At 48.4% G+C, this 13481-nt stretch overlaps 1 protein-coding gene across 1 annotated transcript in view; it reads left to right on the top strand.

The window, feature by feature from the left end:
• Positions 1-13481, top strand: part of GARNL3 (GTPase activating Rap/RanGAP domain like 3) — a 167321-nt gene that overhangs the window by 136285 nt on the left and 17555 nt on the right. The window contains exon 23 of the mRNA XM_075559100.1: positions 7412-7478. Within this exon, the coding sequence (XP_075415215.1) occupies positions 7412-7478 (67 nt within the window). The remainder of the gene's footprint in view (positions 1-7411; positions 7479-13481) is intronic.

The following is a 13481-nucleotide window of genomic DNA, read 5'->3' as shown; positions in this document are numbered from 1 at the left end:
ATAAGGTTGTGCTCGGTCACCCTGCAGACTCTCAGGTTGGGAATCGGGAGGCTGGGAAGGCTATCGCACCCCTGTCTATACCTGAAGAGGAATCAGAGGGAAGACAATCTCAGGACAGGGTCTACCCTGCCTGGCCGGGGCTGCACAGAGCACAAAGATGTCCTGCGGTTTGGACAGACTCTCACGTCTGCCCTAAACTCTGAAAATGACCTTTCCAGAGCCTGGCCAGTACTACCCGGGGAGAGCAGTGAGCACAGCCCTGTGGCCTCCCCTGGAGATGTCCTCAGAGCTGACATTAGCACTTCACAGAGCTTCTCACTCATTTACTGCTGGGAAGCAGGGTGAGGCCTGGTGAGTTTTCACAAGGCCTACCAGCATGCGGGCTCAGGACAGCGAGGAATGGGGGTACGGCCTGCGGGGAGAGTATAGTTCCCCGTAAAGCTTCAAACCAGCCAGCTTCCTCCTGGTATGTTCAGTGAAATTGGTGAAAGAGCTTTCTAATTAAGCTTTCCAAGACCAGAAGAAGCACGCCTCATATTAGTGTCTGCGGTGCCTAAGTAGCCGTGCAAATGGGTAATTAACTCTGTTTAGAAGAGGTGTCGAAGGGATCAGGGATCAGGCATCATCAGAACAAAAGTCTTACCATAGTGAACGAGGGGAGGAGTGCTGAGTGGAAACCCAAAGCCCATTTTTCGGCCACTGGACATCCCCTTACAGAAGGGTGTCAGGGAGGAGACAAGCCAGTCAGGGTGCAGTTTAGCAACAATGAAACATACAACTTTCCTCTAGTTCCTAAATGCTTCCTCCTCCCCACTATCATGATCCCAATTCTACTTTGCAAGTCTGGCTAGACCAGAGGATGTACACTGGTACAGATAGGAACAGGAAACACAGGGAATCCAGGGCGGATGATCCCTTCAGGACCAGTGATCTGAATGGCCATACTGGGAGGGGAGAGGGAGGGTGGGTTGGGAAGGGGGAACCGATTACAAGGATCTACATGTGACCTCCTCCCTGGGGGACGGACAACAGAAAAATGAGTGAAGGGAGACATCGGACAGGGCAAGATATGACAAAATAATACTTTATGAATTATCAAGGGCTCATGAGGGAGGGGAGAGCGGGGAGGGAGGAGAAAAATGAGGAGCTGATGCCAGGGGTTTAGGTGGAGAGCAAATGTTTTGAGAATGATGAAGGCAATGAATGTACAAATGTGCTGGACACAATTGATGTGTGTGTGGATTGTGATAGGAGTTGTATGAGCCCCTAATAAAATGATTTTTTTTAAAAGAAGAGGAACCATTAGAACGAGATTTTAAGAAGTAGAAAAATGGGAAAAAGGAAAAGTCTAGCTATATCGGGAGCCCATCGTACCTTGAGCTGTTCTCCATCCCAGAGGGCTCTGTCATGCTTGTGTTGTCACCTGGTGCTGCCCAAACGCGTCTGCACTTGGACCTCTCTGAGCAGCCTCCCCAAGTACTGACGTGTGTGTCACAGAGAAGTCCCTGGTCGTGGCTGTACCGTGAGTACATTTCTCAGTGATCCCCAAGTGGCTCTCATGTTCCAAGTTGAGTCCTACTGAGAATGCGCTGCTTCTCGCCCCGCTTGGCTCTATGTAATCAGTATCTCCCTCAGTACATACAGCAGCGGTAAGCATTTGTCGACCATGCGTATCTGCTTAGTCAGACAGGTGTCTCTGCCAGCCATTTGCTGTCTAACGGGGAGATGAGCCCGAGAGGAAGGAAGATGTTCCTGAACGAGGTGACTTTTGCTAACCAGTCAGGCGCAGAGCCAGCCAGCACAGGACTGGTTATTCACCAAGGCGCTGCACAGGGCAAAGAGCGGAGGAAGCAGGAAGGAGCGGGTGACACAGTCAAAAGCCACTGGGGGGTATTCAGCTTAGTTCAGATGACACGCCCTGCCTGCCTGCTCTGTGCAAGGCACCCTTGGCATGGGCTAGCCTGCTTTCTGGCCCCCAGTCTATCTTTCTTCTCCGACAAGGTCGTTTCAGGCTTTAGTGCTGCATTCTGAAACCCAACTTCAAGTTCATGTCAAGGCCCACCGTGACCCTCTGCTGCAGCTCTAGCAGCCAGCTCTGGTCTTGTGCCCCAAACAAGGGCTCCTCTGGGAGGCCCCGCAGACCTGGTAACTGGAGCTGGGTCCCTGGCTTTCTTCCCACACCCCACTCCCCATCTTGACCACCTGCCCAGAGCTCAACGCTCGGGAAGGCTGGCCACTGAGCGTCCACCTCTGTCAGCTGGGGTGCATACATCTCTGCTTTTCACCTTTTTTTACCCCCTCACTCTGTTTTGAATTCTAACAACAGGCATAAGTTACTTTATAAATGTAAAATGTCAATACAGTGAGCTTTTAAACACACATAAAATATTAGACTCCCGAGATAAAAGGGAGACAATGTCAAGGAGTCCAGGAAGGACAAGTATCTTTGGAAACTGATTATGGAAGCAATCGTACAATTCTGCTTGATGTGATTGAACTATGGAATGATATGACATGTGTGTTAACTCCCAAGTAATAACAAATTAAGAGAAAAAAATATAGCGAGAGATGCAGAAATGGGTTTGGGACTCACAGTAAATCGTAGCTCCAATTTAAGAACAATTAGTTCTTGCATCATAGTCCGGCTCAGTACTCGCCCTCAGGAAGGGAATGGGTGCTATAGCAAAATGTGGCGAAGAATTTAGATGGTGCCCGGCTGGCAGATAAAATAGCGCCTGGGGTCTCAAAGGCTTCTCTCCAAACAAGCAGCTGTCTAAGTGAGCTGTCAACTTAGTCCACATGGAAGAAGCACACCAAAGGGTTGGGATCCATATCATCTGAAGTCAAAGGAGGGATTGGTATCAGTGCCTAAATTGTGAGAGTCGGTGTGCAGAAGGCGGTTGGTGACCATGGGAACCCACAATTCATTTGTGGGAATTATGTAGGAAATAAGTGTCTGGTGAACTCCTCTATCCACACTGATGGGTCGCAGGGAAGTGACGATTAACCAGAGTCTCTGCAGAGAGGAGTAGAGACAATCCAAGGCTTGGCCCTGACTTACAGCTAAAACTGTGTCAATAGATCCCCCTACCAGGGAGGCTGGACCTGACTTGGTTTCCAAAGTTTCTGTTCTTTTGGTTTGTAACATTTTGTTTGGGTTTTTTGTTTGTTTGTTTGTTTGTTTGTGTATATTAGGGTATATATCAAAGGTGTTATGTCATTGGGGGTCATGCTCTTGAAGTTGTGTTACATGTTTTCCCATTTTCTCGTATATGAAACCGAGGGTTGACGAACTTATAGGGGCAGCAAGTAGAATAAAGAGTCCGGGAGGAAGGGGTACAGTGGGGGGGGCAGGGGGCGGTAATAGAGAGATGATGTCCAGGAGTCCAGGCAGAAAACGATTGTTTGGAAACTGATTATGATGTAAGTGCGCAGTTCTACTTGACGTGCTGAACCTGTGGAATGGTATGATACATGTGCTAACTCCCAAATCATAATAAAAACTTTTAAAAATTAGACTCCCAGGTCTACACCCTCTTCCAGAACTCCAGTAGCAGAATCTCTGGGGTTATGGGAGATAGGGGAAGACAGACAGGCACAAGCAGAAGCCTGACATAGGCCTCACTCTCTCAGCGTTAGCAACCGTCTGAAGAAAACTCAATAGGATGTGATGAAGTCACCGTGGAGGCCCTGAGGCCAGTGAGGTGGTAGGACCCCCGCGCAGGTTCTGCCCTTCAGCCTGAAGCTTAGGAGTCTGCTGAGCTCAATGGCCCTGTCAGCATAGCCTGAAACCCCTTGGCAGACATGCTTGATGCTCACTACTTCCCTGAGGTCACCATGCAGATACCCTGGTCTGGAAGGTTGTCTGAACCCTCTTTACTCTTGTCACCTCCCCCCACTACCCCCCCACACACACACATAAATAGCTTCAGTGGAGGCTTCCTGTGTAGGTCTGCCTTTCTCATGGCAGCTCAGTCCTCTCATAAAGGTTATAGACACAGGCGCCTGAGTGACAACCTATGTGCTGGTTCTGTGCCCGAGTACTTCATTAGTGTTATCTTGTGGGGGGTCCACAGCAACCTGGTCACACCCCATGTGGGTAGAAAAAGAAGTCGCAGGAAGGGGTTGCTCATTTTCCCAAGACTACAGTAGAGCTCGTCTGTGCCAGAGGCAGGTCTTGAACCCAGGGTACCTGGCCCTGCCCTTACACACAGCACGCAGTGGCACTCATAGCCACGTCCCACAGGATCATGGACCATCAAGTCAAGGCCACGACGCTCATAGCACTTGAACTTCCCCTCAAGAAGCTCACAGCCTGGCAGCATGGAGGCACGGGGTCTCAGCTGAGGCCAGTGGGAGTGTACCTGAAGAAGAGGTTTTAGTTGAAGTGGTGAGATGAGAAGGCTCCTCTGGAGGGGCAGATGGGGCTCCAGGATTATTCCCAATAGGTGCTCTCTGTCTAAATAGCTAAGGACCGTATATACTCGTGGATAAGCCGAGTTTTTCAGCACATTTTTAATGCAATTTTTGTGGTAAAATTAGGTACCTCGGCTGATATTCAGGTCAGCTTATACTCGAGTATATATGGTAAGCTATCCGCTCACATTTATTAAGTAGCTATCAAGTATTAGGTACTGTGGGTAGGTTTTTATATAAGCTACCTCACCGAAGCCTGGACCTATAGAGGTAGACATTCTTATCTCCTATTTTTCAAATGAAGAAACTGAGGTTCTGAGAAGTGAAACAGCCAGCTGAACTAATACAGCTTTAAAGAAGCAGAGCTGGAACCCCATTCATTCAGCAGGTAATTCTTCTGCTCTGATCTCGAGTCTGAGAACACCACGGTCGCCTCGGTCTTCATGAAGCTTACGTTAGGGACAAGGAGACCCGGAAGGGAGAGAGGGAGGGAAGAAGGAAGAGAGCTCAGATAGGAAGTAACACATGCTATCAGGTTATTAAGATAGAGGTCTCTGATGTACAGCTTTGGGAAATATTGGGGGGTTGACTCCCAAGTCGTTCTGTGCCCTGAGTCAGCACTCTTCACGACTGGGCCTCACCATCTCCCCTTTGCTCTGAAGTTCCCGCAACTCTTGGTCATAATTAAGGATGTCCTCCATTATGCATTGTCTTTTTTTTTTCTTTTTTTAAAACATTTTATTAGGGGCTCATACAACTCTTATCACAATCCATACATACATCAATTGTGTAAAGCACATCTGTACATTCATTGCCCTCATCATTTTCAAAGCATTTGCTCTCCACTTAAGCCCTTGGCATCAGGTCCTCTTTTTTTTCTCCTCCCTCCCCACTCCCCACTCCCTCATGAACCCTTGATAATTTATAAATTATTATTTTGTCATATCTTTCCCTGTCTGACATCTCCCTTCACCCCCTTTTCTGTTGTCCGTCCCCTAGGGAAGAGGTCACATGTAGATCCTTGTAATCGGTTCCATCTTTCCAACCCACCCTCCCTCCACCCTCCCAGTATCGCCACTCACACCCCTGGTCCTGAAGATATCGTCCGCCCTGGATTCCCTGTGCCTCCAGCTCCCATCCATTATGCATTGTCTTAAGTACTTACGTGCGTTTCAGATTGTTTTTAATGTAGGAGGGAACCCTGCCACATTTATGTCTGTATCCCCCATGGCCCTCGTGCAGTGCCAGGGAATTACAGACTAGTGGATGCCCGGTGGGAGAGCGCACGGGTTCATGGGAGGGTCTGCCCAGAGCTAAGCCCTGGCTCGGGCTGCCCTTGGGGGAGTGGGGTGGGGTTAGCACGGTGGGGAGACGGTTTGGGTGAGAGCATGAGGAGGAGGGCTGGCTAGGTGAGGCACCTGTGGTACGAGTGCGGTGCAAAGACTGGAAGGGGCTGCGGCGAGACGCACCAACAGGTGTCGGCGCCGTGCTCCTGCCTAAGGAGCTTGGGCTCCGTCGAGGGCACAGATAGGGGAGCTAAGAGCTGCTGTGAAGAGGATGCTCTGGACTTGGAGGAGAGGGAGTGAGGAACCCCTGGGATTCTGGAGAGCGTTCTGCTAACAGGAAGGGGTCGGTTTATAAGGGAAGCTAGTGTGTGAGATAAAGACGGCAGCTTTTGTTGAATGCTGACTTGTGCCAAGCCCCATGCCAAAGGCCTTGCCTTGTTTCGTTGAATTCTCTCTTCAGTTCAGTGAAATAGGTAATCATCCCAGATTTATAGGAGAAGACCTGAGGCTAGTGATTAAGCCATGCACCACAAATCACATAGGTGGTAAGTGAGTGGCCAGGATCTCAACAGGAGTCTTTCTGACCAGAGCCCATGCCCTGCTCCCCTCCGCCGTCTCATCCTGAGCCCAACTGCACACACGTTAGCACTGATCTCTGCGTGGACGTGCCCCTGAGAGCGTACACACAGGAACTCCAGTACAGGGTAATATTCAAATCTCTGAACGTGGGTATTTTCTACTCCAGGAAAGAGTCAGAAAATGGAAATAGATTCTAAAGGGAGGCAAGAAGCCTGGAAGAAAGCAATGCCATGTACCAGAGGCTGCAGGGAATCGGGCAGAGAAGAGCTTTGGCTACAGGCCTTCTGTTTGGGGGAAAAGAAATGGTTGTTGAACTCAGAGAGGGCCGTTCCCCAGGGGTGTGGGAACAGCACAAATTGTAAGAGTTGAGAATCCAAGTGAAGGGATGAAAGCACCAGGAGACTTTCAGGGGAGCAGTCAGGAAGGACCACGGGCTTCCCAAATGCAGGACCTGAGGTGCAGAGAGAGTTTGTCCTGAGCACACCCCGGCCCCTGCATCATGCTCCCTGCCTGCACGCGAGGTTGAGAGGAAGTGGAAAGTGAAGGTGGGCTAGGTGGCCTTCAGATTCAGACATCCTGCACGTTTGAGGTGGAAGAACGCCTAGGGGAAGAAGGCCAAGAGCAATAAGACAGAAAAAGAGCGGCGACCTGGTTCACAACTTGGCTGTGGCACTTGAGTAAGTGACTTCACATCTCTGAGCCTCACGTTGGCCACTGTAAAATGAGAAGGATGCGACCTGTTTGCTAAGGTTGATGTGAGAGGGAAATGCATACCCTCCTGAAGTGCTCTGTGAAGAACCATAGTTCATATTGAGAGAGGAGACCTGCCCAAGAGGGAGGGGGGGTGGAGAGAGAGAAAGAGAGAGAGAGAGAGAGAGAGAGAGAGAGAGAGCGAGAGAGAGAGAGAATGAATGAATGCATTCTTTTCTTACATGCCTACAGTGTGTTGTAGCCTTGGCCCCCCACCTAGCCTGTGACATCATGGGCCCTGGTGAGGTGGAAATGGCCCTCCCCACATCTGAGTGTGTGGGGGGCCAAGGGTCATTGCCAAGCACATGGCAACCTGAAGAAAGCTTTTGAGTAGTGTCGGTGTCCAACCCGCCCACTACCATTGCCCGTTCTCATTGCAGGTTAATTTTGTTGCAGCTATTGATGTGTACGAAGATGGAGAGGCTGGTCTGCTACTGTGTTACAACTGTAAGTGGAAGACGTATTCTTACCTTCAGCTGCTAGACTAGATTGTACATCTTCTGGGCAGTGTAAAGGGCTTTGTCCTTGGTTTAGGAGCCCTGGTGGGGCTGAGATGAAAGGACCCCTTGCTAGCCCAGTGGTTGCTGGTCTGACTCCACCAGCCACTCCTGGGGAGGAAGCTGTGGCAGTTGCTTCCATGAAAGGGTTACCACCTCTGAAAACCCCGGGGGGCAGTTCTTCTCTGCCTTACGGGGTCAATGTGGGGCACGGTCCATTCAATGGCGATGGTTTGGGGGGTTGTCTTTAGATAAGTACCTGATGCATTCGTTCTGTGTCCTGAATTATACACCCGGAACCATCTAAGACAGTGGTTCTCAACCTTCCTAATGCCGTGACCCTTTCATACAGTTCCTCATGTTGTGGTGACCCCCCAACCATAAAATTATTCTCGTTGCTACTTCATCACTGTCATTTTGCTACTGTTATGGGGTCACGACCCACAGGTTGAGAACTGATCCAAGAAAGCATCCCCACCTGCTATCCAACTGGCCTCTGTTACTCTCCAGGCCTCTGGGTGGTGGGGGGTGGGGGGCGTAAGGGTTGGTGTGCAGGTGCTGATCTCCAGGATACAGTGGTGACGGCGGGTGACAGAGCTTCCATTTCAGGAGCCCTTACTGTGTGCCATGTGTTGTGCTCTGTCCATTACGGTCACTTGTCTATTTAATTCTCACGATGGCCCCGGGCAGCCACGGTGAGTGTTCTGAGTTTAGAAATCACACAGCTTGTCGAAGTGAACTGCCTTTCTCAAGACCTTGCAGCTCACGAGCGTCAGAGGGAGGATTTGCAGCAGGGACGCTTTAACCACAGCCGGTACACTCATTTCTTGCGGTTTCTCTGGTATTAATGAGCTTAGCCTCAACATGGTGTCCCGGTTTTCAGGTGAGTTAGTTTGGGTTAGGTGATAGGAGGGGCAGTAGGCAGACGAAAGGGTATTATTAGATAGAGTTAAGCATTGCTTAACATTTCAAACTAGCGACTATACTTCAATTTAAAAATGTTTTTAATGCTAATAGAAATAAATTTCTTTCCTGGGTAAGGCTACAGTCTAAGAAATAAAATATGTTTCTTTAGCTTGGAATCCTATCAATTTGCAGTAGGAATGCTTGTTGTATCCTATGGGTTAAATATGTTCCTTAATATTTGCCTAGTATTTTGACTAAAGAGGTGATTATCGATGAGAGAATTTGTACTGTTGACGTCCTCTTTCAAGCTGTGAGGCAAAGGTGATCGTAAAGAAGGGAACTGCATCGATAAATCACTTTGTTGATATTTTATCTGCAAATCTGTCTATTGTTGTTAAGTGCCATCAAGTCTGGTTCGACCCATGGGAGCCCTGTGCACAAGAGAACGAAATACTGCCCAGTGCTACTCCATCCTCACAATTGTTCCAGTGCCTGAGCCCATTGCTGCAGCCACTGTGTGCATCCATCTCCTGAGGACCTCCCTGCTGTTCACTGCCACTCTCCCTTACCAAGCAGGACGTCCTTCTCCAGGGACTGCTCTCTTGACAACATGTCATATCAGACGAAGTCTCCCCAGCCGTTCCTCTAAGAAGCACTCTGGGCATGCTTCTTCCATGATAGATCTGTTTGTTCTTTCGGCCGCCTATGGTACTTTCAGTATTCTTCTCCAGCACAATTCAAATGCACCAATTCTTCTCCAGTCTTCCTTATTCAGAGTCCAACTTTCACATACCTACAAGGGGGTACCTCCCCCCCAAAAAAAACGGAATTGTGCTGGGCGGGGCGGAGCTTTCTTTCATGCTACTCATGTTTCCCACTAGGTGAGCATCCAGCAACTCGCTCTGAGTTAGTGCACCCAGTGGCAGCACCTGGGAAGGTTCTCTCTGGTCACAGTGAATTTTTTTTTTTTTCATAAAAGCAGTTTCGCTCAGACCTTGTTTTTTGTGGTGGTCAATTTAAGATAACAGCGTGCTGCTGTGAAATGTTGTTTCCTTCCCCGGGAAGAATGCTGCAGAAACTGTTACAGTGTTGAGCACAGCTTACAAGGACAGCACTATGGGAAAAATTCAAGTGTATGAATGTTTTTCTCGTTTAAAAAAGGTGAAATGTTGCTTGATGACAAGCCTCATACTGGACGTCTGTCAACTTCCCGAATGGACAAAAATGGGAGTTGGTTCCACCAAGTCAGACTGCTAATCAAGCTTTCTATCTAGAGGTTCTGAAAAGATTGTGTAACTATGTGGGACAAAAGAGGCCTGATTTGTGGCAGACGGGGGACTGGTTCTGCCACCACGGCAAAACACCTGCTCATGCAGCCATCTCAGTGAACACCAGTTTTTGGCAAAAAACAACAACAACAAACCAGCATGCCTCTTGCCCCACGCACCTTACTCTCCCGACCTTGCTCCATGCAACTTCTTTTTGTTTCCAGGAATGAAAAGGGACATGAAAGGACAGCGATTTGACAGGGTAGAAGGGAAAAAATGAGGGAGGTGGTGTCAGCCATCCAAACAGATGATTTTGAAAAATGTTTCCCAGAATGGAATCGCAGATTTGACACATGTATTAAGTATAATGGAGAGTACTTTGAAGGTGATGAGGTTGTTTTGTTAAAAAAAAAATCCCCGTTATTTTTGGGTAACCCTTCATATGACCGTCCTAGAAGCCTATTTCATGAGAAAGGGCCACAGAGCACGGGGCGGGAAATGGAATGCATGAAAACTGAAATTGCAAATATTTTCATATGTATGAGAATAAATCAGTCATAAAGGACCACTACAAAAATCCTAGAAATCCTTATTAAGCAAAAACATCAAAATGTGCAGCCGTTGTTTTTCAGCATATCGTCTGTGTAGGTCTCTGCACTGATGAGGTGGTGTTTCTGCCTCTCCAACCCTTTTTGTAATCACTTTAACCTAAAAGCAGCAGTGTTGGCATCCTCAGGGAACTGCAGTCCTCTTCCTTTCACTCGCTCTTTGAATTTGGGAGTGAAAAGAAGTCTGAAGGGGCAGGATGGGGCTGTGGAATGGATGAGGTGACATGTCCCCGGGGAATTCTCACAGGACTGCCGGCCTTGGCCTTCGCTACCCTTGAAGAGTGAGTGGGTGCATTGTCTTGACAGAAAAAGAAACCCTTCCTGGCCTTCTTCTCACCCGTTCCCGGCTTGAAGGTAAACAAGCGGCCATCTAGCAGGGAGGCAAATAAGCCCACATGGAAGCAGCACACCAGCCTGTGTGATCACGATGTGTCCATGGAATCAGGGATCAAAATATCCCAAACAAACAATTATATCGATGTGAAAGAGTGGAGGCCCAAAGCCCATCTGTAGACAATTGAACATCCCCCACAGAAGGGTCACAAGGAAAGACGATTCAACTAAGGTGCAGTCTAGCACCAACGAAACACACATCATTCCTCTAGTTCCTGAATGCTTCCTCCCCTCCCCCTCCCCACTACCATGACCCAGTTCTTCCTGACAAATCTGGCTAGGCGGGAGTACACACACTGGTACAGATAAGAGCTCTGGACACATGGAATTCCGGGCAGATAAGCCCCTCAGGTACAGTCATGGGAGTAGTGCTATCATGAGGGTAGGGGAAGGCAGGGAGCGGTGAGGAGAAGGGGGCAAAAGGGGACCCCATCAAAGGTTGGATGTATGGCCCCCCTGAGAGCAGACAAATAACAGACAGTGTGTGACATGAAATAACAATAATAATATAAAATTGGTCGAGGATTCATGAGGGTGGGAGGGAGGGGGGAAAAGAGGAGCTGGTACCAAGGGCTCAAGTAGAAAGAACATGTTTTGTAAATGTTGATGGCAACATATGTATAAATGTGCTTAATACAACTGAATGATGGATTGTTATAAGATTTGTAAGAGACCCCCCAATAAAATGATTAATTTAAAAATATATATTTTTTATCCTCCCTAATAAGCCCTTGTGCTTGCCCTTTTTCTTTTGTGAAAATCCATCAAGTCCCAAAAAACAGCCTCCATAATCCTCTGAATGGGCCGCTCTGCCTTGAACTTCATGACCCAGCAGATCCCCTCAAAGACCACTGTTTTGATTGGACTTTTTTTTAAGGTACACACCTTAACATAACCGAGACACGTGGTACTGAAGGAGCTTGGCTACGGCCATCCACTGGTGAAAGACCTGTTTAGCCATGTGCAAGTAAGACCCACGCTGCTAGCAGCCCACGTCTTACTCACGCTGTTGTTTGCAGCACCGGGCCGTGCAGATTACAGAAACGTGCCGCTGCTGTAGGAACTACATGGACAACGATTCTTTAAAACTGTTGATTGTGAAGTCGGCAGGGGTTTACCGTTCAGAGCATGGTGATGATGGTTTATTTTATGTTATTGATGATGTAGGTTTGGGTTGTTTTTTTTCCTTTAACTATTTAAAAGCACGGGCAAGCTTTTTGGTGGGGGACTCTGAAGGAGGAGACGCTAGAGCAGGTTTCAGATTGGGAGAACTGATCTAAAGACACAGGGAGGGTGGGAGGCCCTGGGAACGACAGTGATAGGAGGGTGGGCATTCCGTTCCTGCAGGCAGGGTGCCCTGGTGCACCTGCGGGCCAAGCAGCCTCGGCATCCATGGAGCAGGAGTCCGCGGTGACCAGCTTCAGGCTCTGGATCCAGCTCATGAAGGATCAATGTGTGTCTGTCTTCATAGATCCGTCCGTCCATCAGAAGGTAATCTCTGTATCTTTGGATCTCGCAGATGCATCGAGGTCTCAGAAGTCCCCATGGATTCCAGATCTGCCTTAGCCCTTACTTATCATCCAGTTTCTCCTGTTTTCATGGCTCGGGAATCGGCGTTAGTTTTCCAAGTTCCTGTGTCCCAGCAGGCTGAAGATCCTGGTGAACAGCCGGAAGAGAATCCGTTTTCTTTTCTCGCCCTTACCTCGGGTCACTGGTGTAACTCCTTCCCTCCACACCCAGGGTGCCCTGCATTTGATGGCTCTCTCCAGGTTTTGCCTTGGTCACAGAGAGCTGTGCTACAGAACAATGTTTGCTCCTGCTACCCTGTGGAGGTGGCTTTTACCACTTCAGTCCATTCCTTGTGATTAAGAACAAAACAACCCCCCCCCCAAATAAAACAACCAAAAACCACTTTTGTCAATTCAGAGATTTGTATAGGAGAATTTTTTATGAGTATATTCTTTAAAAGTTTATTTATTTATTTTTAATAAATCATTTTATTGGAGGTGCTTACAGGTCTTATAACAATCCACACATCAATTTTATCAAGCACATTTTTACATATGTTGCCGTCATCATTTTCAAAACATTTTCTTTCTACTTGAGCCCTTGGTATCAGCGCCTCTTTTTTGCCCTCCCTTCCCTACCCTCCCTCCCTTGTGACCCCAAATTATAAAGTATTATTATTTTCATATCTTACACCATCTGTTCCCAGACATGGTAAAGGTGAAAATGCTTTAGAGTTTCACTTCCAGTTTTATGTTGTTTGAGGAAGCAGTGTGTTCGCCAGATGCACGTCAGAGGAGAAAACTTCAGTAGCTCAATAGGCTGGAGGCTCCCAGACTCGCTTTCATTCCTCTCTTGAATACCAGGGGCGTTTCACTCCGCAGAGAAAGAAAGGAGGTTAGGAAACTTGGCCGTGGCCTTGGTGTCTAGTCAACTCTTATCTTTAAGGCAAAGAATACATTTAGGGCGAACGGGGAGCGGTGTGTTTGCGGCTGCTGTCCCTCATGCTCACAAGGATCCTGGAGAAGCCCAGGCCCCATGTGGCCACAGGGAACCTCACCGAGGCTGCACCTGCGGACGAGCCATAGGGAGAATACAGACCTCCATGCCGCCGGTGGGAGGAGTCAGCAGCATTGTACGCTTTGGCCCTGCAAGCCTTTTTCTCTCCTTTGACTCCAGATTCGTCCAAGTAGGAATTCAGAATCCAGTTGCTAACCTCCACAGACTGTTTCACGTGTAGAAAAGGGCTTTTTCCACCAGGGAAATTTCTTT

Source organism: Tenrec ecaudatus, chromosome 10 (genome assembly GCF_050624435.1).
Source record: "Tenrec ecaudatus isolate mTenEca1 chromosome 10, mTenEca1.hap1, whole genome shotgun sequence".
In the NCBI taxonomy this organism is placed as follows: domain Eukaryota; kingdom Metazoa; phylum Chordata; class Mammalia; order Afrosoricida; family Tenrecidae; genus Tenrec; species Tenrec ecaudatus.
Note: the sequence above shows the minus strand (reverse complement) of the source record. Positions and strands in the feature narration are given on the sequence as shown.